The 27220-nt window shown below is 34.1% G+C and overlaps 2 protein-coding genes and 1 long non-coding RNA gene across 7 annotated transcripts in view; all 3 read left to right on the top strand.

Annotated features, from left to right (window-relative positions):
• The first annotated feature begins 4991 nt into the window (after nt 1-4991).
• LOC140986493 (actin-related protein 2/3 complex subunit 2A) lies at nt 4992-12058 on the top strand. Of its 3 annotated transcripts, XM_073454762.1 has the most exons (10): nt 4993-5273; nt 5726-5792; nt 5959-6166; nt 6839-7008; nt 7366-7443; nt 8860-8992; nt 9071-9162; nt 10965-11021; nt 11547-11621; nt 11730-12058. In XM_073454762.1, exons 1-10 carry the CDS (start codon nt 5212-5214, stop codon nt 11766-11768), a joined length of 981 nt encoding a protein of 326 aa, XP_073310863.1. In that variant the 5' UTR covers nt 4993-5211; the 3' UTR covers nt 11769-12058. The 3 variants fall into 3 exon arrangements, 2 of the variants coding, with proteins under 2 accessions (XP_073310864.1, XP_073310863.1); XR_012176944.1 differs by lacking the exons at nt 11547-11621; nt 11730-12058 and adding an exon at nt 10180-10316 and having other exon boundaries at nt 4992-5273; nt 10965-11001; XM_073454763.1 differs by lacking the exon at nt 10965-11021 and having other exon boundaries at nt 4992-5273.
• Nucleotides 12059-12413: 355 nt separating this feature from the next.
• LOC140986838 (uncharacterized) lies at nt 12414-13359 on the top strand. Its single transcript, XR_012176983.1, has 2 exons — nt 12414-12687; nt 12999-13359. It is a non-coding gene; the product is annotated as an uncharacterized lncRNA (long non-coding RNA).
• A 1180-nt stretch (nt 13360-14539) lies between these two features.
• LOC140986230 (transcription initiation factor TFIID subunit 2) overlaps nt 14540-27220 on the top strand; it is a 25537-nt gene continuing 12856 nt past the window's right edge. For all 3 annotated transcript variants that reach the window (XM_073454328.1, XM_073454327.1, XM_073454329.1), the window contains exons 1-11: nt 14540-14768; nt 15053-15382; nt 19473-19634; nt 21897-21963; nt 22671-22870; nt 23061-23214; nt 24208-24292; nt 24376-24467; nt 25385-25510; nt 25590-25643; nt 26166-26234. In XM_073454328.1, coding sequence (XP_073310429.1) covers nt 14641-14768; nt 15053-15382; nt 19473-19634; nt 21897-21963; nt 22671-22870; nt 23061-23214; nt 24208-24292; nt 24376-24467; nt 25385-25510; nt 25590-25643; nt 26166-26234 — 1467 coding nt within the window. In that variant the 5' untranslated portion in view covers nt 14540-14640. The remainder of the gene's footprint in view (nt 14769-15052; nt 15383-19472; nt 19635-21896; nt 21964-22670; nt 22871-23060; nt 23215-24207; nt 24293-24375; nt 24468-25384; nt 25511-25589; nt 25644-26165; nt 26235-27220) is intronic.

The raw sequence follows: 27220 nt of genomic DNA, 5'->3' as shown, positions 1-27220 counted from the left end.
TAGTTTCTTCTATCTTCAATATTTTTATCCTCTTTTGCTTCAGTATTTTCATGAGTGCCAGAAGGTTCTAGTTTTAGAAGTTTGTGCGCTGTTATCTCTCTTTTTTGTTTATAATGGACACCCACATCCAGTAAAGATTTGTATTGAGCTATTTGGGCTTCATAGTGAATGATCAATTCTTTGGCTTGAACGATTTTCTTGAGTGCAAAGTCAAATATGAACTTGTAAAACGATAGGGGCAAGCTGGATATAGCCAGAGGTTGAGTACATGTTCCCAACATCTAGGGCAACACTGGATTCTGACCAAGGAAGATCTAACTTTCAATTTCCTTTAGGATGGGGTAAATCGTCAAACCTTCCGTCACCATGGAAAGATGCTCATCGATGTCTCGGATAAATCCTTGTGATTCCAGGATCCCATAGATAAGCAAAGGGAAAGACAACTTGATTGACTTTAATCCTCAATCAGCAAACTATAGCACAATCTTAAAAACATTTTCCCAAAGTTAAAGTGCTTCCGGTGCGAATGGCAAACAACATAAAAGTTTGTGGCTTGGTGACCATAGTGGAATTGGTTGATGGTGTCCAGTTTCACATAACTGTTTTGTGAATCACGTAGTAGAATAAAGTTAGGTTGGCGGGGGAGAGACGGCCCGGATTACCAGCGAATTGTGTATATCAACCCTCCAGTGAGCACAACAGTAACCTCATTAATCTCGGGCTGAATCCCTTCCTCATCCTCGGTAGGAGTGTTGTATATTGATGGTATAGGGGTTGATCTAAAAGACATGATTTCAGACAAAACTCTGCCAAACTTGGCAGAACTCCTGTCAGTAGGAGGTGTGGACTTCTTTCAGGCCACAAACTCATAATTTTCGTAGCTTGAGTCATCACCAGACGTGTATTCGGGGTCAGCTAATGATGGTCTCACAAATGATTCGCCCTTGTAATGAAATCTTTGGGACGGAGAAGTCAGGATTGTATCCTACCTTGCGTTTTGATTGGCAGACTCGAGGCGGGGGAGGAAACACCTGGTTGAGCACAGAAAAATCGGGCATATTTTCTAAGTTAATCTCATTCTCAGGTTCATCTTGAGCAATTGTTTCAAGAAGAGTAGGAATCTCTGGTGTGGGAACAATCTACAGGGCCGATGTATGGGTCTTACTTTCTAGTATTGTCACACCAAGGGCAACATCCTCTTTATAGTCCATATCTCTTTAAATATCAAGAGGGTCAAAACCCTTTCCTGTCATTGTTGAATTTTTTTACGAAAATGAGAAAGGGGTATAGGCAGAGAGCAGATGTGATCAAACAAAATTAGGAAGACAATTCGAACAGCAGATGAACTCAAAGATAAACAAATAAAGAAAATATATATGGTAAACAATATATCTGTTGAGACGGTGAATAAAAATAACCCTTCATCTCCTAACAAATTGCATTAACTTACCAACGGTAACAATGAATAACAGGAAAGTTTTAATTTTTTAGAAAAACTATCAACATAACCAATGAAATAATCCAGCATAATTGATTCCCAAAAATAATTTCCAAATTTAAACTTCACGTCGGCTTAATTCCAATACACCATTAGAGAACTAAATATTTGATTTTTAGCAAATATGGTTTTCACCATATGTTCCATGTTGAAAAATAGATAATGCATTGAGCAGAAAATATTCAGGAACCTATGTATATCCATGACCTAATTATGCCTAAAAATATAATGGAACATAATAAAAATATGATAAAGTGCATATGATGTGTTCACTTGTGAGGTGTTTTCAACGATATTGGCAACATCTCCTAATAACATTCTCAATCATGATTTTTTTTTCCAGAAGTGGTAGCTCTCACACTAGAAGAACAATCTTAATTGGACTCATATAAGTAACTTTTTCTTCTTTTTTTTCTGGATTTTGAGATAGAAATGGTAGCTCTCGCACTAGAATAACGGTGTTCATTTGACTCTTCTTAGTAGCTTTTTCTATGTTCTTCTTTGTAATTATTATTTTTTTCTTCTTACTCTAGTTTCTCCAAGTCATTTTTCACATGTGACAAGATTATGAGATACATAAACATTCGTCAACTAGTTTGTGACTAAAACAGAGTACACACCACAACCAAGTTCTTGATTGAAAATTTGAGAGCGACTAAGAGCACATCAGGAAATTAGTCGGCATAGTATGAACATCACATATATATGACAAAATGATGCAAATTGTAGAATGCATTATGTCCTAAAAATGCGCATGTATGTTAAGTGTTGTCCTAAATGTTGTAATATTCGAAATAACATCTATGAGTGATCAGAATGTACACATGTTGAGAGATTTCATAAGATTGAAAAATCTCTCGAAATCTAAAGTTTTTGTGAATATGTTGGTTATTAGCCCTAAAAAATTCCATACTGATCAGAACTTTCCCTACTAAATCTAGAATAAAATGATGCATGATGTCAATGTGTTTGTGCGAGAGTGTTGTACAAGATTTTTTTTAGATGTCAATTGTGCTTGAATTATCACAATATACGATGAGAGTCTCACTTTTAAGGTCACAGTCTTCTATATTTGATTCATCCATAGAAACTGAGAGCAAAAACTATCAACTGCCACATATTCAGAATCAACAGTCGAGAGTGACACACAGTTTTGCTTCTTACTACACCATGAAGCTAAGCTATTTCCAAGGTAGAGACAACCTCCCCAGTGCACTTTTTGTCGTCTAAATCCCAGCCCAATTGCCATCACTAAATCCCACTAGATTGTTGTTGGTTTTTTTTAGTATACCACAATCCTAGAACCAAAGTGTCTACTATATATCGTAAGATACGTTTCACAGTTTTTAAGTGCGTGATCTTAGGATTTGATTGGTACCTCGCACACAAACATACAGTAAACATGATATTTGAACGGTTGTAGTCAAATTTAGGTGACTACCAATGATGTTGCGGTACAGTGTGTTGTCAACATCTTCATCATCATCGTCTTTGAAAAGTTTCTCACTAGACCTCATGAGAGTTTTTGTGTGTTTAGTGTTTTCATGGCAGATTTTCTTTGCCAAATTCTCTACATATTTGTTTTGATACAGAAAGATTTCATCATGTAATTGCTTTATTCGAAGACCAATGAAGAAACTTAACTCACCTACCATGATCATTTCAAATGTCAAAGACATACATTCAACAAAATTATCCACGTGCTTTTTTGAAGAATCGCAAAAAATTATATCATCTACATAAACTTGACATATGAGTATATCATGTTTCAATTTTTGAATGAAAATAGTTTTATCGACCTCACCACATTCGAAGTCAATCTCAAGTAGACAATCAGTCAACCTATCATGTGAAGCACGTGAAGCATGTTTCAGTCCATACAATGTCTTCTTCAGCTTGTAAACATGTTCGAAGTGATGTGGATCCACAAATCTTTTCGATCGACTCATATAAGCTTCTTAATTCAAAATATCATTCAAAAAAGCATTTTTAAAATCAACTTCATAAAACTTAATCCTAGTGTGACATGCAATGATAAGCAACATTCGGACAAACTCAATGCGGGCTATAGGAGCAAAAGCTTCATCTAAATTCACTCATTCAACTTGTGTATACCTCTGAGGAATCAACCGAGCTTTATTTATAATAACATTCCCTTATTCATCAGTTTTTTTCTTAAAAATATATTTTGTTCCAACATATTAACAACATGTTCATGCATTAGAACTAAATCTCACACATCATTGCAGACAAACTGTTCAAGTTACTCATGCATATCGTTAACCCGAAATTCATCTTTTAAAGTTTCATTAATGTGTTTTGGCTCAATGTGTGACACAAACCAAGAGTGTCTTACCAGAAAGTATACGGAACTCATGTATATTACTTTAGTCATCTTTTGGTAGCCAACATTTTCCTTCCTTTGAGTTTGCATGTACCACGTATATTTCTAATTATTTGTGATGACGGATGATTATTTTGTATTATGTTGGGAATATCTTTTCCATCATCATTCATACCATCATCACTTTGATGATCTTCTTCGAATTCCGTCGATCTTAGCGACCATGTTGTGCTGGATGTTACAACATCTGGCACAACACCTGTATTATTCAATGTCATTGACACTTCCAGCAAATCTTATGTATCATCCTCAATTGTTCTTTCTTTGAGATCGAAAAAATCATCAAATACAACATTAATGGATTCTATAATATTCTTAGTTCTTAAATTAAACGTTCGACAGACAGACTATTTGTAGAGTATCCAAGAAACAAGCAATTATCGCTCTTGGAATTAATGTTAGCTAGTTGATCTTTATCATTTAAAACATACCATAAGAATCAAAAAACATGAAAATATTTAATATTTGGTTTCTTTCCCATGGTTATCTCATAGGATCTCATAGTAAAACCACTTCTCAAATATAAGCGATTTGAAATATGACATGTCGTGTTTAAGATCTCAGCCAAAAAATGTTTTGAAATATTCTTTGAACTCAACATCACTCTATCTATCTCTTGCAAGGTAAGATTTTTCAGTTCAACAATACCATTTTGTTGGAGAGTTTTTGTGGCATATAAGTATAACTCATGAGTTATGCATTTCTTATCGCACAACGCTGAAAACATAGAATTCTCGAACTCTTTATCATGGTTGGTTCTGATTTTGCTTAACTTCAAGTTATGCAGATTAATAATCTTTGCAAGCTTATCCATGTGAACCGTGAAAAACCATCGACACAAACAAAATAATACTTTTTACCATTATAACTTTCTACTTCCATTGAATCTATAAGATTTATATGTAATAGATGAAAGCAGCATATTGTGTCGAAGTGTTGTAACACTTGGTTAAGTGCAAAATAGATAGAGAATCATTAGTTCATTTTAACATTGGAAATGAAAAACTAAATCAGAAAAATGACATAGAGGATAATTATTTTTAACTTTTAAGTAAACAATAAACGAGTTCAAAAAGGAAAAAAAAAAGAAAAAAGATTGAACAAATGTTTTTAGCCTAATGCACCGCAAACCCTATGTGTGATCGATCGTTCACTGATTTTAAACAAAATCAGAGTAAAAAGCTTGCTGATCCTACTGTACTCGGACGCTTGGTTTTGAGCTCAATCAACGAGGAAAGTGGTGTTTATTGTCGCAACCAAATAGATCTCCGTCTATCTCTATAATTTCCAGAAGTACGAGCCAAAATCCATGATACTGTTGCAGTCTTCCAGCAGATATCTCCTCCAGATTTTGTCAACCCGTCTTCAGAAGTAAGAAACAATCGCCGATTTTTCTCCCTATAGTTCACAATATCTTTTCGCGGATCACGTGCTCGTTCCGCTGTCCAATTTCGAGCCCCACTTGAACTATTAGCTAACTCATATCTGAACAGTTCATACAATGAACAGCCGTGTCGATGCAAATGTTCATGCCTTAGATAGATTCAGCTGTAGTTTGGGAAATTGTTCTAGATGTTTTTTAAACTAGTTTTTGAATTTCGTGCTTTTGTAGTATCAAATTGTTCCTTTTCACTCCCATTCACCTTTCTGGCGCTTCTTGGTGTTTTGACAGAGGTTTTTCTTATGTTGTGTGCCATTTTTCTTTGGTTGCCTGGTGATCAGGGGGTTCAAATGAGATCGATAGAAAACTGTTCTAGTGCTCTTTTTTCTTAATGATGCTGTGGATTCATAATTGTGTTGTTATTTTACTGATTCCCTTTCAGTCTTGAGAAGGGAGTTGAATTGGATTGCCAATGGGTTGAATTTGATGATGTTCGATACCATATCCAGGTTATACATGTCTTACTGGATTCTCTGTCAAATGTTCTCATCATATATAAAGTTATTGATGAAAAATTTATATGTTTCTCCTTAAATAAATGTTATATCGCCTTTTCAAGTTCAGCATATGCAACAGTCGTGTATCTTCCATTTCTAATTCCTAACTTCTTTGCAGGCAAATGTGAAGAACCCAAATCTCCTGTTTTTATCGGTATCGATACCAACACCACCTCCAGAAACGACATTTGTGAATGGGCTACCTCCAGGTGCCATAGAAGCTATCAAAGCCACATATGGTGTGGTTTTACAAATTCTTGATCCTCCCAGAGATGGTTTCAATCTCACTGTAAAACTTAGCTTGTCAAAACTCCCTGCAGATGAAGGTATTATCAGTTATCTTTTCTAAGGTCGTTTTCAGCTTTCCAATGTTCTTCTTAGAGATATTGGTTTCATTGTTTCATAAAATCTGAGTTGCTCTATCCTTTCCTTTATTGCCTGCGATTGCACATGTTTTTCAATTCTGTGTTGAAGCATCCTCCATGCAGTCATCAATTGCAATTTTGCTACAAATTTTTACGATCTATAGAAATAGAAATGTTAAGAAAAGAAAAAACAGAAACTAGCTATTCTGACATCTTACTAATCAAAGAATATGAAACCGGTGTGTTACCTCTTGTATTCTTTAAATGTAAATATATTTAGTTACCCCCAGAAGGAACGGAGAAAATTTGCTTTATCATCTGATCTAATGTAACACATGAAATCTCCTCTTTTGAAGTTGCTACATAATTGTATATAATAAAAGTTGAAATTTGATCTTTAATTTGTCAAATGAATTTCAACCCCGTCCTTAAGCTGGTATGTTAGTTTTGGAATTTAAAGTAAGGTGCCTTACGCTTGTACTTCACCAATTATACCAGAGTTTTCTCAGTTCAAGTTAACCGATTTCATTCTCCTTCAGAAACCTATTAATGTACGCCCAATATTTGTATGCATGAATTATGTACCTTCATTTTGAAGTCTGGCTTATTTATTGTCTATGGTTGATTTTTCAGAACATAAACAGGCTCTTCTGGTAAAGATTTCTTCTATTCGGGAAGTGGTTCTGGGCGCCCCACTGAGAGCAATTCTGAAACAACTTTTCTCGAGGACAGCTAGATTTGATTTAAATCAGCTTGTTTCTCTTGTACATCGGCCAAATGAGGCGTTTTTTGTTTTTCCTCAGGTGATTTATATTAACCATATTTAATCTGCTGGTGAAAGCATCATATTAATGTTATTAGTTTAAGCTCATTATTGTGGAGTTCTGTACATTCTCCACTTCCACTTCTATTTTCATGGTAATCTACATGCAACTTGCTTTCTGTTTTTTGTGTTATTGCCTTCCCTTCAATACACGGGCTTAATTCCCTTTACCACGCCAGCCATCTCCATCACTAGAAGATGAATATAAAAACCTTCTTGGACTTGCTCGCAGCACTTGTACATCCTGTGAAACTTGATCGATAAACCTAATTTTATATTAAAGTTTACGGTGCCCAATTCATGTTGGACCTGAATAGGATGTGGCCGGTGGTTGCAGGCGGAAAAGGTGACGCTGATATTTCCCATGCATTTCAGGGATTCGGTAGATACTGTTCTCGCGACTTCTTTCCTACAGGTATTTGGGTTTTATTTCTGGGAGATATTATTTTTAATGTTTTGATCTGTTTTCTTTTTCGTTTACTTTTCTTTTTTGTGCATCTTGAACTTCTCAATCTCCTTCTGAACTAAGCAGGGAAAGTCAAATGGAAGAACCTGAATGTTCTGTTTGACACTTTTACTTATTGTATGTGTTCTTTACATTTTGCACGTGCAGAATCTGGTGCATTTTTTTGAATTGAGAGGCCTATGCCAGATTGCTAATGACAGTCATACTGAAGTTGAATTAGGATCTGAATTTCGCTGTTGTGCTGTGAGCAGTAAAAAACCACGTGTCTTTTTATTGCTTCCCCACAAGATTTATAATTGGAAGTGTTGCACTTAAAAATTAGAGAGGCCTACGTCTGCATAACAGGTCACTTGTGTTTTGTAGATTCTTGTTGTTCTAGTCAGATTTTAAAAAAAAATTGGTTCTAAAAAAGTGTACCTTTTTTTATTGCTGTCATCACTAAAATTGAATTATATATTTTCTTTAGTGACAATTTTTTTTGTACATTTCTAGGTGCTGTGTGTTAGAGAGCTTCTCCAACCGGATGCTATCTTAGATAGCGCTGGTAGTGCTTGGATTTGTACTCCAACCAAAAGCTATCTTATGTGCTAGGTTGGAGCAATGCCAACGCATAAAAGCATCAGCATTCTAATTTTTTTCTATTTTTTTATTTTAATAATTGTAACAGTTTATTATGATAAAATTTAATTTTAATTATCAATAATGACATTAGGTTACTTAGTAAATTTTATTTTTGAAGAATTTACTTATTCAACAAATAATGAAATTTATTATTATTTTATAATTTTTTATCTAGTTGATTAAAGTATACAAATTAAATTAATTAGCTATCATGTTACCTAAATATGAAATTATAAGGTTAATAATTAATTATTGTATTAAAACTAAATTATATTATTACATTAAATTAAGTGATAAGTTTAATTATTTAAATTTATAGAATTAGTTATTTAAATTAACTGAATCAATTGTTCCAATAACATAATTATTTATTTAAATTCAAAATAATGTAAAAATAATTTTATATTATAATTAAGCATAAAATTAATGTATGATATTTTAATAAATGCGTGAAATAAATATTTTGTGGAACAAATTAGTTGTTGTAAATAAAATAATTGGAATATTCCTTTAGAGTTGATGGGCTGTAGATTAGTTTTGCATATGGTCCAGAAATTGTGCTATTTTGAAGCAAGTACTTTGCTATAATAGATAAATGGGTTGGAGATGGTCTGACCTGAAACAGTGATATTATTTTTGCTGAAAAGTACGGTGTGCTCTTAAAACCTTTTTGTTTCACTTATGCCTGTTCTCAATCGACTCGTTTTGGCTACTTAAAAATCTTTACACTTGGTAATTATTCAGGAATTTGTGGAAGCGAGGCGAACTCCTGGACTTAGTAATGCGCCTCCTTGTTTGTGGTCTCCTTCACCTCCTCAAGAATTGAAAGGAGCTTGCAGCGAAGCATTATCAGCAAATGCTGGATTTGTTAGTTTTGGTAATGCCTTAAAGTTTGAGCTGATACGTTTATCTATATTTGTCTGTTTATAATTTCTCATTTCTTAATGAGTAACAGTCATTTTCCCGCGGCATGTGGAAGGAAGAAAAATGGACAGAACTGTTTGGAGTTTACTGACATTTCATGCTTATGTGAGCTATCATGTCAAGGTAGGAATCTGCACCTTTAACTTTAGTATTGTGTTATTTTCTTTTTTGACGTAAGAAACAAATATCAACGAAAATAAGAAGATAAGACATCTTCTTTATACTTGGCATAAATTTGTTACAGTGCATGGCTTATGTGAGCTATCATGTCAAGGTAGGAGTCTGCACCTTCAACTTTAGTATTGTGTTATTTTCTTTTTTGACGTAAGAAACAAATATCAATCAAAATAAGAAGATAAGACATCTTCTTTATACGTGGCATAAATTTGTTACAGTGCATGGCTTATGTGAGCTATCATGTCAAGGTAGCAATCTGCAACTTCAAGTTTAGTATTGTATTATTTTCTTTTTTGACGTAAGAAACAAATATCAATGAAAATAAGAAGATAAGACATCTTCTTTACACTTGGCATAAATTTGTTAGAAACAAATATCAATGAAAATAAGAAGATAAGACATCTTCTTTACACTTGGCATAAATTTGTTACGGTGCATGGCTCATGTGAGCTATCATGTCAAGGTAGGAATCTGCACCTTCAACTTTAGTATTGTGTTATTTTCTTTTTTGAAGTAAGAAACAAATATAAATGAAAATAAGAAGATAAGACATCTTCTTTATACTGGGCATAAATTTGTTACAGTGCATGGACACATGCAATATATAATGTTAAAAATCTCTTGATATACACTAATATGGGATGTCATCCAGATAACATTGGGCTAAACAGGGATTTTTAAAGATCTTTGGATTTCCGAGCCATAATTGAACTTAACGTTTGGTGTTTTTCAGCATTGATTCTCTTTCTCCCCTCCTTTAGAAGTGCATCCATTCCTTCCTCTCCATATCGTTAAATTTGATGGTGGTGGAGGGATAATGTTTTTAAATACCAATCTTGTAGAAACTAAGATATTTGTGAAGGTGTAAAATTATTTAAATATCAAGCGTAACGTAGAGGATCAACTGAGTTTAAAATAATTAACTAATTAAGCTTAAATACCAATCTTCTGGTCTTTTGTTAGGTGCAGCTAGGGGTCGGTTCACTGGCCACCAAGTTGAATCTGAGTCTCATTTGACCTTTTGGGAAATAATGTGTGCTGTGTAGGGAAGTCTAAAACTAGTCCTCCAGAAGAATAGGGCAGAAGCCGATGTATCAAAAGTAAGGATAATTGTTTGGTTTTAGCCTGTGAGACAAATGCAAGAAAATACATATTCATGTACCATTTACTCTAGTACTTTAATTCCACATTTTAAGCTCAGAATCCTTCTGTGAATAACGTAAAGAGTGGAAGCAAAATTGATGACATTTCTTTGCACACTCATTACTGCTGGCACTTGCTTTGATTGCCATAGACAATAATTATTTTTCTTATTTATGATCTGATTGTTTCATTGGATGTCGTTTCTTTATTATTATTGGCTAGTTTAAACACGATAATTTAGTTGATCTTGCGAACTTGAGAGTCTGTCAGCATGTTGTTCTCATTCATTAAGGTGAACTGAAAATTAGCCAAAACTTCAGGACAAGATACGGAGATCAAGCTGCATAACTATAACACGAATCATTATAGGCGCTCTTATCTAAAGCATCTTCAGTGACTTCTTATAGAGTTATACAAGAAAGACAATCGAATTAGAATATCCTGGTTTATGCAAACAATTATCACTTGTTAGTTTTTCACAGCAACTTGTATGGTTAAAGTCTGTAAATGACATTTCTGCGGCAACTTACGTGGTTAAACTCTTTTTAAAATAACATATCTGCCTGCACTTCCTGCATGTAGTCACGGATTTCTTCTTTAAACAGTGCTCAGAAGGTTTCATGCATACTCGGATGAGACGTCGCGTGGAGTCACTTATAGAAGTGAGCCATCAATCTTCATCACCACATTAACTCTTTATCTCCTATCTTCTTTACTTATAGAAGCGAGTTTTCAATCTTCATTCTACATTAATTCATCTCCTGTCTTCTTTTATTTAGTTGTTACAACTAAATTAGTATGTCTAAGGATGGTGTACTTTTCTTAATTTTTTTGGTACCTTTCTGCATAGGGCACTTTGAGTTTGTACATGTACATTTCTAGATTAAAGTTGAAAGTTGTGAATGTATTTATATTTTTTCTTTTAAGATCAGTGGCTGTGAGCATGTGGTGCACATCTTAACTTTTCACTTCTTTTTTCCTTTTTATAACCATTTCTTAGGTTTTTGTAATTTTGTTTTTAAAATTGTTATTTTCTTTTTATTCTTCTGCAAATTGTTTTCATATGAAAATCTTCACAAGATTGAGGAAAGCAATCATCTGTCATACGCTTTGGCATTATATACCTTTTGTTTGCCACTTGACTTGTACTTTGAAACCTAAGTGTGACAAGAATTTTCGTCCCTTAGGCTCTCGAACGTGCCAAAACAGATTCAGAAGAGACGGCCAAAAAAACTGCTCAAACCAGATACTTTAGACGATTGGTATGTAATAATTGTGATGAGACCCATTTATGGCATTGTCTTATTATTACATTTCTTTTGCATTCAACTGAACTTTTTCTTTACACTTTATCGCTCTGATGCATGCAGAGTTTAAAGGATGGGCGGGGCAGTTTCAACTCAAATTAAGGTTGTTTGCTGATAAAGTCACAGAGAAAAAAGATCTTTTGGCAGATCAAATTACTACCCACTGATAATAAATCACTCGAATACTTTGTTCATGAAAATAATTTTTGTCGCTCCTGTTTAGGCCGTGTGATTTGTTTTTTGAGTTCGTTCAATCTTAATTAAGACTAAGCTAGAAAAAAAAAATTGTAGATTTAGTTCGATTGCAAAAGAATATCATATTTGATTTCAACTCTTCGGACTTATTATTAAAATAATATAAAATAAATCTGATCATGTATTGATATGCCATATACATTTGCTTAAATATGCTACCGCAACCTCATCTAAACTTATCCCAATCCCCACGTGTAATTTTCCATCTATCTTTTGGTCATAGTTGAATTGAATTATAATCAGTTCGATCGAATCCTTAAACTTGAAAGGTCAAAATAAAAATAAAAATAAAAATAAAAATAAATTGTAAATTAAAAAGTATTAATTAAAGAGAAGTGGTGAATGAAAGTGAACTGAAAATGTAGAAAAATTTGATGGTTTTTTGGATTTCAATTCTTCTTTTTTTATTTTAAAAAAAAAAGTTTCCTGACGAGTAAAATCTTTTTATTTAATTCTACAAAAATAATATAATATGTTAAAAAAAGGTTGATTATACTTATCAGAAAGAAAGAGAACGAACACATGGATGGATGCCATGAAGCCAACCACATAACATATATGAGAGCAATTCCTCTACACACATTCAAAAATCTCAAGACTAGAGATTTGATTCATGGTGTGTGCCTTGTCAGCTAGCAACAACAAATTGTTGTTCAAGAATTATCTCAAGCTGGAGCAGCCGAAGAAGATGCGTCATGGTTTCAAGATCAGGGCTTCTTCTGATGAATCTGATTGCAATGTTGAAGAATGTGCCCATGACAAAGAGGTTCTCATTCGCCTCTTCGATTTGTTTTTATCAATATTGAATTTATGAATGGCCGGGTTACAGCTTCATCCGATTTTAAGCTTTAGCGGTGATTGCTTATTTATATCCAGTACAACTTGTGCGTAAAATCCGGAATTTTAGGGAAAAATGCACTCAGCAAGTTTATATACATTTTCATTTTTATCATGCATTTGTGCTTTGTAGTTGAGAAGAACAAACAACGAATTTCAATAAAGATCACATTTACAGAAAATATTATTTTGTGAGAATGATTATTTCATTGTTTGATAATAGTTTTGCATATCTTATAGGTCGGAAAAGTGAGCGTGGAATGGCTCGCAAGTGACAAGACAAATGTGGCAAGAATCAACCGGCCATGCAGACCCCAGATTACTCGGGGCCATCCCTTAGCTATTACGTCAATACGTTTCAGCTTCAAGGTACTATTAAAGAATATGTATCTACTGTAACTGAAACGTCTATGATCGAAACATCTGCTCCAGAAATTTTGCAGCCTGTGGTGGAATCTGGGCAAGAAACATAAGTACCATCTCCCGGCAGTTGAATGTATGTATGCATTATTCTAGGTTTCTTGAACAATAGCTTTTCTTTACCAGATTTTTTGGTCTTCTTTAAATCAGTTATTCAAAATATAATTATTTTACATCTTTATGCTTTTTGGTTAAAGAGTAAAATAATGGATTTACAGAATTATTCAACTTCAATGTCTCAAACTAGGGCACAGTGGGTCCCCCTAATCTATTTATACCTTTTTTTTCCACACAAGAATTGCATATATGGCTGATAAGTTTCTTCAGAATCTACAATACATGACTAAGATGAGACTTAATTCATCCACATAATATGAGCAAATGTACAATGTAATCATTCATTTACAAATTTATTATCTTAAATTTGAACATGAATTTAAGAGCCCGGGATTTGACAAGATTTATCTAAAACTCAACTGAATTCATCTCTTGAGCAATTAAAAGATGGTAAAATAAGTATTTTCTTTCTCTCTTGAGTTGGCAAAGTGTTACATTATCCTAAACCCACACGTAATTTCATAATTTAAAATTGGTAATTCTTAAACCAGGTGGATTATGAAATTTACGTGGTGAGCAGAAGAAGAGCAAAGGCGAAAAAGTAGAATTCTGAAGCAGCACTGCATTTGTAGATGCCAGGTGACAGGTGGAACGCAGGAAGCCAGACTCTGCGAACAAATTAAAGCTTTGAAGAAGAAATAAAGTTATAAAGCAAAACAAGAGTGCAGCAATAGATAGCTGGGCATATTGAGTTGTACGACCAGAGGCATATTTGAGTTGTAAGAAAACGAAGACCACATAATAATAATACGAAAAATGAACACAATCATCAAGCTTAGATAGAAAATGAAAATCATTGCAAATATAATAATAAAAAATGAAAATCATTGCAAATATAATAATAATAATAATAATAATAATAATAATAATAATAAATCCTCTCTCAAAAAATAAAAATAAAAATAAAAATAAAAAATAAAGAGTGGGTCTCATATGAGACCGTCTCACGGATCTTAATCTGTGAGACGGGTCAACCCTACCCATATTCATAATAAAAAATAATACTTTTAGCATAAAAAGTAATAATTTTTCATGGATGACCCAAATAAAAGATCCGTCTCACAAATACGACCCGTGATACTGTCTCACACAAATTTTTGCCAAAAATAAAATAATATATATAAAAACCCGACCCGTTATGTGAGATGGACCAGCATAATAATAATAATAATAATATTATAAATCCTGCTCTCGAAAAATAAAAATAAAAATAAAAATAAAATAATATATATATAAACCCGACCCGTTATGTGAGATGGAGCAGCAGAACCACTCACCCGTTCTCTCCGCAGAGTAAACCCTCGGCCTCGCTCTTCCCTCGATTTCTTCGGGATTTTGTACAGAAATGGCGAAGGCTAAGAAGGCGAAGAACGATGAGCAAAGAAATGGAGACAATAGTAATAATTCCGAGCCAGTGGTCAATCACCAGAAGCTATGCCTCTCCATCGACATGGACAACCGTAGAATCCACGGGTATTTCTCCTCATTCGCATTTTTTTTTCTCTTTTCGAATATTTTGTGCATGAACCACGCTATCTCCATCTGTGTAATTCAAGTTTCGATTGTATGAAGTTGTAATTAAGTAGAATACCACCCTTCTGACGTTCAGTGATTTCTTATTTTATTTTTCTTTTTTAGTGCTTTTGGCTTTCCTTTCATCTCAGTTCCTATTTTTTGCGACTATGTTTTTGTTGGAATCAGCTGAATTTCGTAGTCAAATGTTAAAAATCTAAAAACTGTGCCACATTGAACTACAGGTTTACAGAACTAAAGATGGTTGTACCAGACAATGGAATTGTTGGTTTGCATGCGGATAATTTGGTAATTGAGGGGGTGACAGTTGATGGGGAGCCTGCAGAGTTTGAAGTTTTTCCTCATTATCAGCAACTAGATTCAAAGGATAGATGGTGTGTGGTTTCTTCAGCCACATCAGCTGCCGATGCTTCTGGTTCTGTGTATTTGTCATCTCTTGAGAATGAATTGCTTCCCAATGTGCTGATAATGTGTAGCAAGTCCGCTAAACCCGAGAACGGACAAGGATACACACAAATGAACAATGGTGAACAATCACCTGCTGATACAATTAGGTTTGTGGATGGTTCTTTATCTTTTTGCTTGTTTTTGGTTTTTTACTTTGTGCTGGTTGTTCTTGGACTTATGCTATATTCAGCTCCGTAAGTGCATTACTCTGAACAGTACCTTTTACATTGATTATTATTCATGCCATGCCATGAGGTAGGCTAAATATGATTTCGTTACCAACACAACTGTGATGAAGTTGGAAGTTAGAAAACATATGGATAAAAAAAGGTTCCATAGCTAAGAATTTCTGCCTTTTCTTCGACTAAACTTCAATGTTTTTAACGGTTAAAATTATTCGGACGATATATGTTTGTCACATTGGAAGGTTGGGAACTTCCAAATAATTATGAAAATTGAAAGATCAGGTAAAAGATCAAAACCGTGTGTAAGATAATCTCACGTGTTCATGTCGAATGTTTCGTTTGACACACACCCATGCACACTTACACTACCTTGCTTCTCTGTTACCTAATTTTTGGATCGCCTTAGGTCTTATTCCACATTTTGTGGTCCAATAATCTTTTCTCCTGTTTGAAAAATCTCGTTTGGTATATGGATACATGTAATCATGTTTATATGTTTCCGTATGGTCGTTCCTTTCGTTCTAAAGTCCAAACGACTTTAATTTTGATTTTTTGGAGCAACGATAAAGAAGATGAGGAGAAAATATTTAGTTGGATATTTAATGTATTCGCCGCTACGAAAGATATATAAAAAAGACCATGCATAACGAGGGAAAAACACATGATCCAAGAGTTCAACAAAATAAGGAAATATATGATCACAAACTTTCATAATTTGAATAATTATTCTTCACTTATGTACTTGAGGTTTTTTTTATATGAAACAATATTTCATTAATAATTTAATAGATGTTAATTACAATAAGTGGACTAGTGATCCACTGTCAAAAAAAGCTACATATGATCAATGCTCCATCAATGATGCACATAAGCTCAATCTCTCAATACACCTGAGATCGACACATTCTTAAATTCTCCATGAGTACCAATCCATGTAGCAACTTTGATCTTGATTTTATCCTAGCACTCGCCACTGTTGTCTTCCGTATTCTAAAAAATTCTTTGATTTCTCTTTGGCCACACTGACCAACATATGCTGTGAACCACCACTTGCCAAAAAATTCTTCTCATCTTGCCAATTAGTTGTCCTAGATTCACAACGAATAATTTTTTCGTTCACTTCGGCACCACCCCAACCAAGTCCAATTCTTTCAAAGCTCTAGCCCACAAGCCGCTTGTGAATGCACAATGAATGAGCATATGATATTATGATCCCGTATTTCCATATCATTCCTACACAACACACACCAATTGGGTCACATAACAATTGAGGGTCACTTCTTTTGCATCATCTCCAAGGTTGGCAATTTACCCAAAATCGCTGTCCACGAAAATACCTGGATCTTTGTTCGAACTGGAACCTTCCATATAACATAGAAATACGAAAAAACGGGAAAGCTACTTTCGGGAAAAAATGACAACAGAAAATATATCAATTTTAATGTTGCAATTAATGTAAACTTTTTTTGAGGCTTTGAGACATAGCTTGTTGGGTCATTTATGTGTGAGAATTGTCAAAAGATGATTGTGAAAGAGAGAAGAACAAGCCTTAGATAGCACTTTCATGCTTCAATTTGAACTCAATTTTGACATCTTGCTCACATTTGCTTGTGTGGTAAAATGTGTGTGATAGATTGAATTCCATTTGTTCTTAAGTATAGTGACACATCTATGTTTTAAATTAATTTTTCAATTGACAAGCTCATCTTCCATGTTCAAATTAGGTGGATTAGAAATTGTAAGCCCTCTAAGGTAGCACTTTTGATCGAGCTTTTCTAACATAATAATTTAGAAAACAATTAAAGTTCTTCAAGCTACTTGATATTACCGCATATGTATGAGTCAAGTTTTAATATAGTGTAACAAGTACGAGTATCATTATCACATAGATTGATTTATGACAAATTTACTCAAGCACAATTCTTTAGTTAATTTTAACAAAAAAATGAATTTTATTAAACTAAATTGAATGTCAAATAAAAGAATTCAACAAACATTTCATAAATAATTTAAATTAAAATAATAAACAAACAAACAATTGTTAGGATCTCGGTTCACATACACTTTAATCTTATCTAAATATTGAATTTCAATTATTAGGCCATGCTTTTGACAGAATTTTCTAATCTATCAATATATTATGTCGAGCTATATCAAACTAATTCAACAAAATTTAATAACCAAGTGTCCTTGTGCTATTTAATAATTGTGGTTGTATTAACAAACTGTGGAATTCTCTACCTTTCGTTTTTCGGTCGATGACTATGAATATTTACCCAACGTCCCAACCTTATATGTCTATCCAAGTTGTAAATGAATTATGTTACTCTATTATGCTTCTATTATGCTATAAAATCTCATCTCGGTCTCACTTATAATATATAAAATCACTTCGAAATTGATAATGCTCCAAAGATGTAGTAAACACAATAACATAATCAAGTATATTTTAAAACAAAATTCAATCTTTAAATCCAATAACGACATAGATGTCTAGTGTTAGGTTCCCCTCAATCCTAACAAGAAAAAATGAAAATTAAGTAGAAAAGAGAAAAACAAGTGTTTTCCATTCTTGTTCTTTCTTCACGTCTCGACCTTTCTGTCACGCTCTTCACGTCTCGTCCCTTCTTTCATGTTCGAGATTTCTATCCTTGGTGGCTCTCTTCCTCTTGTACGACCGATTATTTCCCCCATTGTTAGGTTTTTCTTCTTCTTTTTATATGCACATTAGAGTCCGCATAATTTTTCTTCCTTGGCCCAAAGAATCCTGCATAGGTTTATTTCGTTCTCCGCATCGGCGTGACCTCTTTTGTCCAACCTTAGTTTTTCTTGAACTAGTCAGTGTTTTATTAGGATATTTCAAGCTTATTAATTATAAACACCATGATCTTGCTTTCATAATAATCTCGATCGACGATCAGATATCATCGATGTGACGAGGCAGAGTCCAACTTTTCCAAACCACTGAGTCAAAAGTCAACACGATCAAATTCAGCTCTATAAAAGTCAATCAATCAAAAATCAACTTGGTCAAGGTCAAGTCAAAGTCAACTTAGTCATAGTTAAGTGGTCAAAGTCAACTATCTACTGAGTCCTGACTCAAAATTTGGCATATGCCAATTTTAGAACACCTTCACAAAATCCATGCAGTTGCACTCTCTTCTCTATTTTAGCAGTCGTGTTAACTCTCAAAACTTCCAAATATAGAATCGGTTTTAACAACTTTTACAAGTCAAATGTTTGATCTGCATCAAACATCAATCACCAAGTTCAATTTCTTGAATTTAACTATGGCAACAAAAACATAGAAATCAATGCTTGTGTTACCCTAAATGATTCATGAATACAAGGAGCCATGAGTTAACAATTCACGTGATTCGAGAAAACACGTGCCTTATACGCTCTTGCCCTAATTAGCTCTATTTCTTTGCAACATATTCTGCCCAAGTATATAATTTTCTTCAGATTGTGCTGGGGCCGTTATTTCTGCCGGCCTTAGCACGACTTCTGCTGCCCGGTTTTTGCTCCACCACCTTGAATTCGTCTTTTTGCTGTTTTGCAACCAATTCAAATGAAGAGTGACCAAGTTACACAAATTATGAAATAAATGAATAAAATTCGACACAACAAAACCATGCAACAACAGACTCAAAACAATGTACTTAGACACGTAAAATCAACATCTATCAATTCTCTTTCCCACTACGGGGAGGTGGATTCCAAGAGCAGTCATTGATTGAACTCTATCTTATGTGCTAGTGGACTTAAGTAGTACCTGACTGCTTTGGTGAGGCCTCAACTCCACACTGTATGTTTCTGACCCATACAGCTCAATTTTATAATCATGTTATCAATATAACACAATATCTGCATGAGTCCTTTGTTTTTTGGATGTAACTAAGTTTATACTGTTGCACTGAATTGCCTTTACTTCATTTTCTTAACTATAACGTCACTGTTCTCTTAAGGTGTGATTGTGATGAGGTTTGCTTGTCTGTGTTTTCTCATGTAGGTTATGTGATGCGAAGAGCGTTAAACTCATACGCATCGATTATTGGGTAGAAAAGGCTGAAACAGGAATCCATTTTTATAATAATGTCCTGCATACTAACAATCAATTAAGGCGCGCACGGTGCTGGTTTCCTTGTATGGACGACAATTTGCAGTGTTGCTGGTATGTGCATTGAACTCTGTGGAATCAGATAACGGTATTTCAATTTATATTGAAGAAGTCATTAGTATGCGGTATTTCAATTTAAATTGAAGAAGTCATTAGTCTGCAGGATAACTGCTTATCACCTTAATTGATCTTTGAAAGAATGACTTAATTTATGACTTTTTGTAATGGCAACCTGCTCATGCGCAACTTGTCTAACTTTTACTGAATGGGTAGTTAAATTTGTGCTTAACATCTACAAGATATAGAACACAGAAGTGGCTGTGCATTGAATGTGTAAGACATTGCATGCGTCATAGTTTTTTCTAGCTCTTGTCATAGGTGGGTAAAATATGGTGTTGTAACATATCACTTGTCTTTGATAGGTTATTTTTTGCTTTGATTCTTCCTGGTATCATTCAGTTCCTGGATCTGTTATGTGGTTAGGCTAAATGAAATTGGTAAGGTTGATTCACTAACTTACAAGTTACAACATTACCAAGAAATCTTGTATGCCTATTCTTGATCTTGCAGTGGCACAATTATACTGTTCTCTTTTGAATTTACTGGAGGTCAGCCATGATCCTCTCCAAGCTCTTTAATCCTTTTATCCCCACATAATGACACTTACGACTTAACTGCACGAATGATGTTTGCAACAATAGTTTCATGGTAAATGCATAGACTGCCCTGACATATAATTGGATCGGCATGAGCGCATACAATTCCTACTAGCGATCAAAACAACACTTCTTCAACAGTTGGTGGACCTGTTTAATCAGACACATGCTTACCTTCTCATAGTTTAGCTCAAACAAAGACAGGCACATGTTGCTCTAGCTAATGATTATGTTACTGGAACATTGGTAAATATTACAAGAATAACACCCATGTTCTAGAAAAAAATTCCATATTCAATGAGATTACATACCATCTCGTTGATGCATGTTAGCTCAAGAAAGGAGAATTGTCAAGTTATGGCAGTAGCTAGCATTATAAATTGTAAGCTTGCGGTTGCAATCAATTGGCAAAGATACCATGAATATGTTGCTCAAGAATAAGAAAGAGAAACAACTAACTTGAAGGCGTTCTCTTGTTTTATTGACTATTCTGTTGCCCTTGTTTTCTTCTTCGTGCCTTGTTTTCTTGTGTTCATACTTATTCATTAGCCAGCTAATATGAGCATTCTCCTGAAGTAACAGTTATTTTTTTTTTTTGATAGAAAACTAAATTTATTATAATAATATGACGGTACACCATTACCGCGGATAAGAAATCCGCAGTTACATTACAAGAATTTAAATGTGCCCAATGCTAAATTACATCATCATCCCAAACTCTATGACTTAATAGCAATAGTATCACACGCAAATTAATTTCCAGTCCCTAACCAACTCCAAGATCCCAAGATGACTGTACTCTTTCAAGTTTGTTGACCAAGCTGCAATTCTGAATTTCACTTTGTCCCATACTTGATCGGCAGAATCCGCAACATCATCAAATATTCTTTTGTTCCTTTCCAACCACATGGACCAAAATACGTATTGTATTATCAAGTACCAGAAATTTCCGAGCTTTTTGTGAATGTGTACCTCGAGTTCCGAAAAGAAAAGATCTCTCGCTTGTCTCGGAGCGACCCACTGAATGTCCATCTCTTGTAAAACTCTGTACCAAATACCCATAGAAAATGAGCAATGCATAAGCAAATGATCCTGATTCTCTTCATTATTTCTGCATAAGCAACACCACTGCGGGCTCAAAAAACAATTCTTCCACCTTCTTTGCACGAAGTCGCACTTAGGAAGCTTTCCCAAGGCCACGATCCACGAGAAAATTTTAATCTTTTGTGGGACTTGTATTTTCCAGATATTATTAAAACAAGTGGTAGAATGTGAATTGGACAAACTGAAGAAAGAATTATAAAAGGAACTAACAGAAAACAACCCCGAAGGATCTCCCAACAAGACTCTATAATCCTCAATTCCCATCTGAAAATAACGCTCTGTAAGACGCCCAGCAGAATGATAAATTCCCCAAACTCACCATCCGTAAGATCTCTTCTGAACCGGACATCCCAAATTAAGTGCATCTTATTTAAATCTAGCCAGTAGAAACTAATTTTTGAGGATCAAATTTGATGGCAAATTATTTACCATTTTGGTTAATTAAAGTAATAAATATCATAGCATTCATGTCCTTGGATGCAAGGCTAAGTGTAAAACTTGTCAGCAATTTATGGACTTTGTGTTATGTTAGTGATAATTTCTGTGTTTTGTGTAGCTATGACCTGGAATTTACAGTTGCCGATAACCTTGTTGCAGTTAGCTCTGGAGCCTTGCTTCATCAGGTTCGATAGATTTGCTTATAATATGCATTGTTGGCACTTGGCAACAATAACCACCTTCACTTGTTAGGTAATCAATGCGTGGAAAATATGTATCAACTATAAAACATGAAATCCGTAGGTTATTATGGCAAGGAAAAATCTAGGCAATGTACTTAGTATGGATTTCTGGTTTCTGAAGTATCTTCGAATTTGATGCTCTCATTGTTAGCCTTGAGAAAAGAAATATTATAGAAGATGGTTTGTCACCTCTTTATTGACATTTTACACAAAGACAGTTGTTGCCTTTTTGTGATAGAATATGTGTTTTCCTCGGCATGCAAATTAGAGAAATGATGGACGTAAGAGTAGTAAGAGATAGTATATTGCCAGTGAGTGCAGATTAAGAAGAAAAAAATTAAATTATTTTTGATGATGTAACCATTATGTATTACTTTAGGTCTGTAGATCTGTGCTTTCAATCAGTTTGTTATCTATTTATTTACCATTGTATTTGATTACTAGAAAGTAATTGACAACGGGATGCATTTGTAGCATTCTTTACTTAGAATTATTCTTCCATCATCCATTCGCACTCTTGTTTTAAAACATGCTTTTGTACTATGATTAGTCTATAATTTATCGCCTGTCAATAGTTTCTGTGTATATTTTCTTTTGCTTTGTTAGATTTTGGAAATGCTTCTAATAGTTCCCTCCCCTCTTTCTGGCAGGTTTTGACAAAGGATGATCCACCTCGGAAGACTTATGTTTATAGAGTAGATGTTCCTGTTACTGCTCAGTGGATTTCTCTGGCTGTTGCTCCATTTGAAGTTCTCCATGATTCACATTGTAATTTGCTATCGTACATTTGTCTTCCAGCTGATGTGTCAAAGCTACGAAACACAGTTGCATTTTTCTACAATGCTTTCAGGTATTTCTGAACGTTGATCTTTTTGTCTTGACCTCCCCGCTAACTTGAATATGACCACCAGTCTTCAAAAGTCTGTCTTTTGGTGAGAACTGGACTTACTTTGATCAAGACAAATATAGCTTCTTTGGTACTTGGAATTCAACTCGTCAATGATAGCACCATTAATATTGTTTTGTTTACTTCTCAACAGCCACTATGAGGATTACCTATCGGCATCATTTCCATTTGGTTCATACGCACAAGTGTTCATTGCTCCTGAGATGGCAGTATCCTCATGCAGCTTAGGAGCTTCTATAAGTGTCTTCAGTTCTCATTTGCTGTTTGATGATAAGCTCATTGACCAGGTATGCTTATGAGAAGTCGATGTATGAGTGGTACATTGTGAAGCTTATATCTCTTTTTATGCCGTGGTATTTCTCCTGAAAATGAGTTCTCATCCAATTCCTTTCTTGCTTTGTTTGCACACCTTATTTCTTGAATCAAAGGAAGGATAAAAAGATGAGTATGATCTATGTCTGAGTCAAAGCCGTATGAATGAGAGATATTAGATAATATTTACAAAAAGCCATAGCCTTTAGAGTAGACGAATTCATTGTCTGGTTGCAATTTGGATTGAGTAGCCGCTAGGTTTGTCTTTCTTTTTTGGAAAGGCTTTAAAATAGGAACCTACCTCCTGAGCAACATAATGAATTATAATTCCTCTCATGAACTATCATTTTTCTCACCAGCAATATCCTTTTTGGAGCGCCACTGTTAACTCCAACGATTTGAGGTTCATAACTGTGTATGGTATGTGTACACATTAATTTTACCAAGTTCTGCGTAGGAGGATAGTTCCATCGGGATCAGGATCATTTGAATCATGGAACATATTAATTACATCTAGCACCTCCCAAGCATTGTTCTTCTTGACGTTGTGTGATTGGGACTGTAGTTTATGTTGTATGCTTGTTGAGTCAAACCCAATCCATGTATTTGTTTGATGCTACATTCAGTTCTGCAATTTAGAAGGCTGCTGGTATTCTCAAAGAAAAAATTCAGAGGATAGTTTCCATGAGAACTGATAAGTATGATTCATACGAGCAAATTTATTGAAATTCACTTTCATTTCCAAATTGCGGTAATCTTGACCAGAAATCCAAGAAATATTATTGCTTCCTTCTTTTATTAGCGTGACGGCACATGCAGTTAATCCACCAATGTTAAAATTTCATGCATGATGCCAAATATGGTAGCTAAGACCCTTTTAATCCAAACTTGCCATTTTGGACAGTTCTCTCTCTCTCTCTCTCTCTCTCTCTCTCCCCTTTAATGATGGGTTCAATTTTTCTTAACAGACATTGGAGACGAGGATTAGCCTAGCAGATTCCCTTGCCAGACAGTGGTTTGGAGTATTTATCACTCCTGAAGCTTCAACTGATGGTAGTGTCCTCTTTTTATACTTTTGCACATGTAAAAGTGTAAAAATCTCATTTTGGTCTGTTTACTATATGGCGCCAAATCAGAGTGGTTGTTGGATGGGCTTGCCGGGTTTCTAACTGATTCTTTTATCAAGAGGTTTCTAGGGAATAACGAAGCACGCTATCGCCGGTACAAGGTTTGCAGTGCTTTGGAATTATATTCTGTAGTGTCTGCCTATTTCTGCTATAAGAGCAATATAACTTCTGTTAAGTTAATAATTTTGTGGATAAAGTCATAAACATGTCATGGTAAAATGAGTAATTTACCATCCCGGAAGAGACAAATTGCCAACCCTCCTAAACTAGCTTGTTTCCATCCACTTAGATGTAGCACATGCTCATTATATTAACGAGTTTAGCAGCCTCCCACGACTTCACTGCATAATTCATGTCTTTATTTGATGAATAATCAGAATTATTTTAAAACTATTTAAAAGAATTTTTGTGCTAAAATATGAACTATCACTCTGTCTGTTTTTCTCAATTCTCAGTCCATTTTTAAGTAGCCATACTTTACTCTATTTCAGAAAATTTCAAAGTACAACATAAAAGTGTCATTACTTGAACCTGCATGATATTTGTATGAAAGTTCCAACTTTCTTCGCCGACAAACAAGTTGAAATAATTTAAAAAGTTTGAATAAAGGTGGAACACATAGTTTTGACGTATTCAACTGACTGAAAATATATTCCGAGAAGAGAGAGGAGCAGCAGAAGAACGTATATGGTGTTAGAAATAAATGGTGGGTCTTTCATAGAAAATTTATTTCAGATATAGAGGTGAAATGAAGGGGATTTTCTACAGACACCTGCAATAGAAAATGCCGGGGAACGTCCCCAGCATTTTTGAGCTTCTTTTCACCTTATTTGAATTTTTGCGTGTATTTGTTGTGACACAAACGAGTGTTGCAGAAGTATCAAATTCTAGATGGTGTGCAGGCACGACTGATCTTAGTGAAAAAAATAATTGAAAGTTACTTTGGGTGGATTCTGTTTTTCCAGTATTAGGAACTTGGTTGATTTAACTGTTCCTCATGCTTTTACTTTTGTTTCAGGCTAATTGTGCTGTTTGCCAAGCAGATGATGGTGGGGCAACTGCCTTGAACTCCACTCTTGCAACTAAAGATTTGTATGGAACCCAATCTATTGGTTTTTATGGAAAAATAAGATCATGGAAATCTGTAAGCCGTAATTTTCATGGTAAAACTGATATAGATTTCTAGCTTCTTGTTTCTGTCTGACACTAACGTTATTTAACAGGTGGCAGTCCTCCAGATGTTGGAAAAACAGATGGGTCCTGAGTCCTTTCGTAAAGTAAGAACCAGCAAGTTAAACTTCAATTTTATGGGAAAGCACCAAATTTAATGCTTTTTGAGTCGTAAGTAATGTAATATTTCTGCAGTAAAACTTTCTTTTTCTTTCAATTTTGGGTTCAATCTTGTTTTTGGGCCTCATGATTCTAGCATTTGTTGCTGATGTAGATGACATGGACTTGTTATTTGAGTTATAGGTCTAGCGTCAGAGGGACATCTTAGCCTTAAGACCATTATACTTTTAGCTGTTTAGCACTTGTATTTTTGAGAGATGTATTGGACATCTAACTTAATTGTTTGCTGATTTATAGAACATTTCCACACATTTCTTTTTGGAAACCCCCTTTTCCGTTTAAACCCATTCTCTAAAATGTGGGTAACATCATGTTTTTCACTCTTTATAACTTATATTGTTTATTGATATCTATCTTGTTAGCTAGACTGACGAGCATTATGTTATTCACCTGTTATATCTGGACTATTATGTAACTTTTAGTTGATGATAGCTAAACTTCAATTACAGATTCTACAAAACGTTGTTTCACGGGCTCGAGATGGATATCGATCTTTTAGAACTCTCAGTACCAAAGAGGTGACTTTATGAGCTTTTTTTACCCGATGTACCTCTGGTGGTACTTTGTATTTTTTGCATCATAATTGTTTCATCTGAGATAGAAAATTTTGGTCATGGCCAAGTATGTATCGGTGTTTAAAATTCCAGTTTGGACATGTAATTGGTAGCTTCAACGGTTGCTAGTGTGATTTGATTTTATCATAAGAAATGATAAACAAACGGACTTATTTCTTACTTGATTATAATCTTATTATTGGTAAATTAAAATAAATGATACGAATGGTGTAAACATTATTTTGATGAACATATCACACTTTACTAAAGAAAATAAAATAACTATTATTATTATTATTATGAATACTATTTTTTTATTTTTATTATTGTCTTTGCTATTGTTATTGTGATTATGATTATGATTATTAGGATGTCATAAAATATGTTGTGTTTGATATGATTTGTATGTCAAATATTAAATTTGTAATATGTTTTGATTTACCTAAATTACCTGTCTTATATAGTTTATAGATATGGAAAAGCACATCTGGATATGGTAAAGCACATGGATTTGAAAATCATATTATCTTTCTCAAGCCTTGTTAAAAACTAATTAATGATTTAGGTGCAAATTTTCATTTTTAAATCAGCTTAATTAAAACTAAATTTTGTCTTAAAGACAGGAAATATTGATTTTAAAATGAAATGCATAAATCAAAATAAAAATTGAAGTAAAATAATAATTGTAAAGCAAATCAATATTTTCATATCTGGACCGTTGATCGAATTTACCTTAAAATAATGGTTCACCAAGTCGAACTGGAACACTGTTTATTTTATAAAATAATTATAAAATATAGTAAATAATATATTTAAATTCTAAAGATATTAAATGTGTATACAAAAATATATATTTACCAAAATTAAAATAAATCAAATAAGTTCTAATACTATTAAAATAATATTTTTAACTAAGTTCAAAATTCAAATAATCATATCTATATATATAC

This window comes from Primulina huaijiensis, chromosome 10 (genome assembly GCF_012295235.1).
Source record: "Primulina huaijiensis isolate GDHJ02 chromosome 10, ASM1229523v2, whole genome shotgun sequence".
NCBI lineage: Eukaryota > Viridiplantae > Streptophyta > Magnoliopsida > Lamiales > Gesneriaceae > Primulina > Primulina huaijiensis.
Note: the sequence above shows the minus strand (reverse complement) of the source record. Positions and strands in the feature narration are given on the sequence as shown.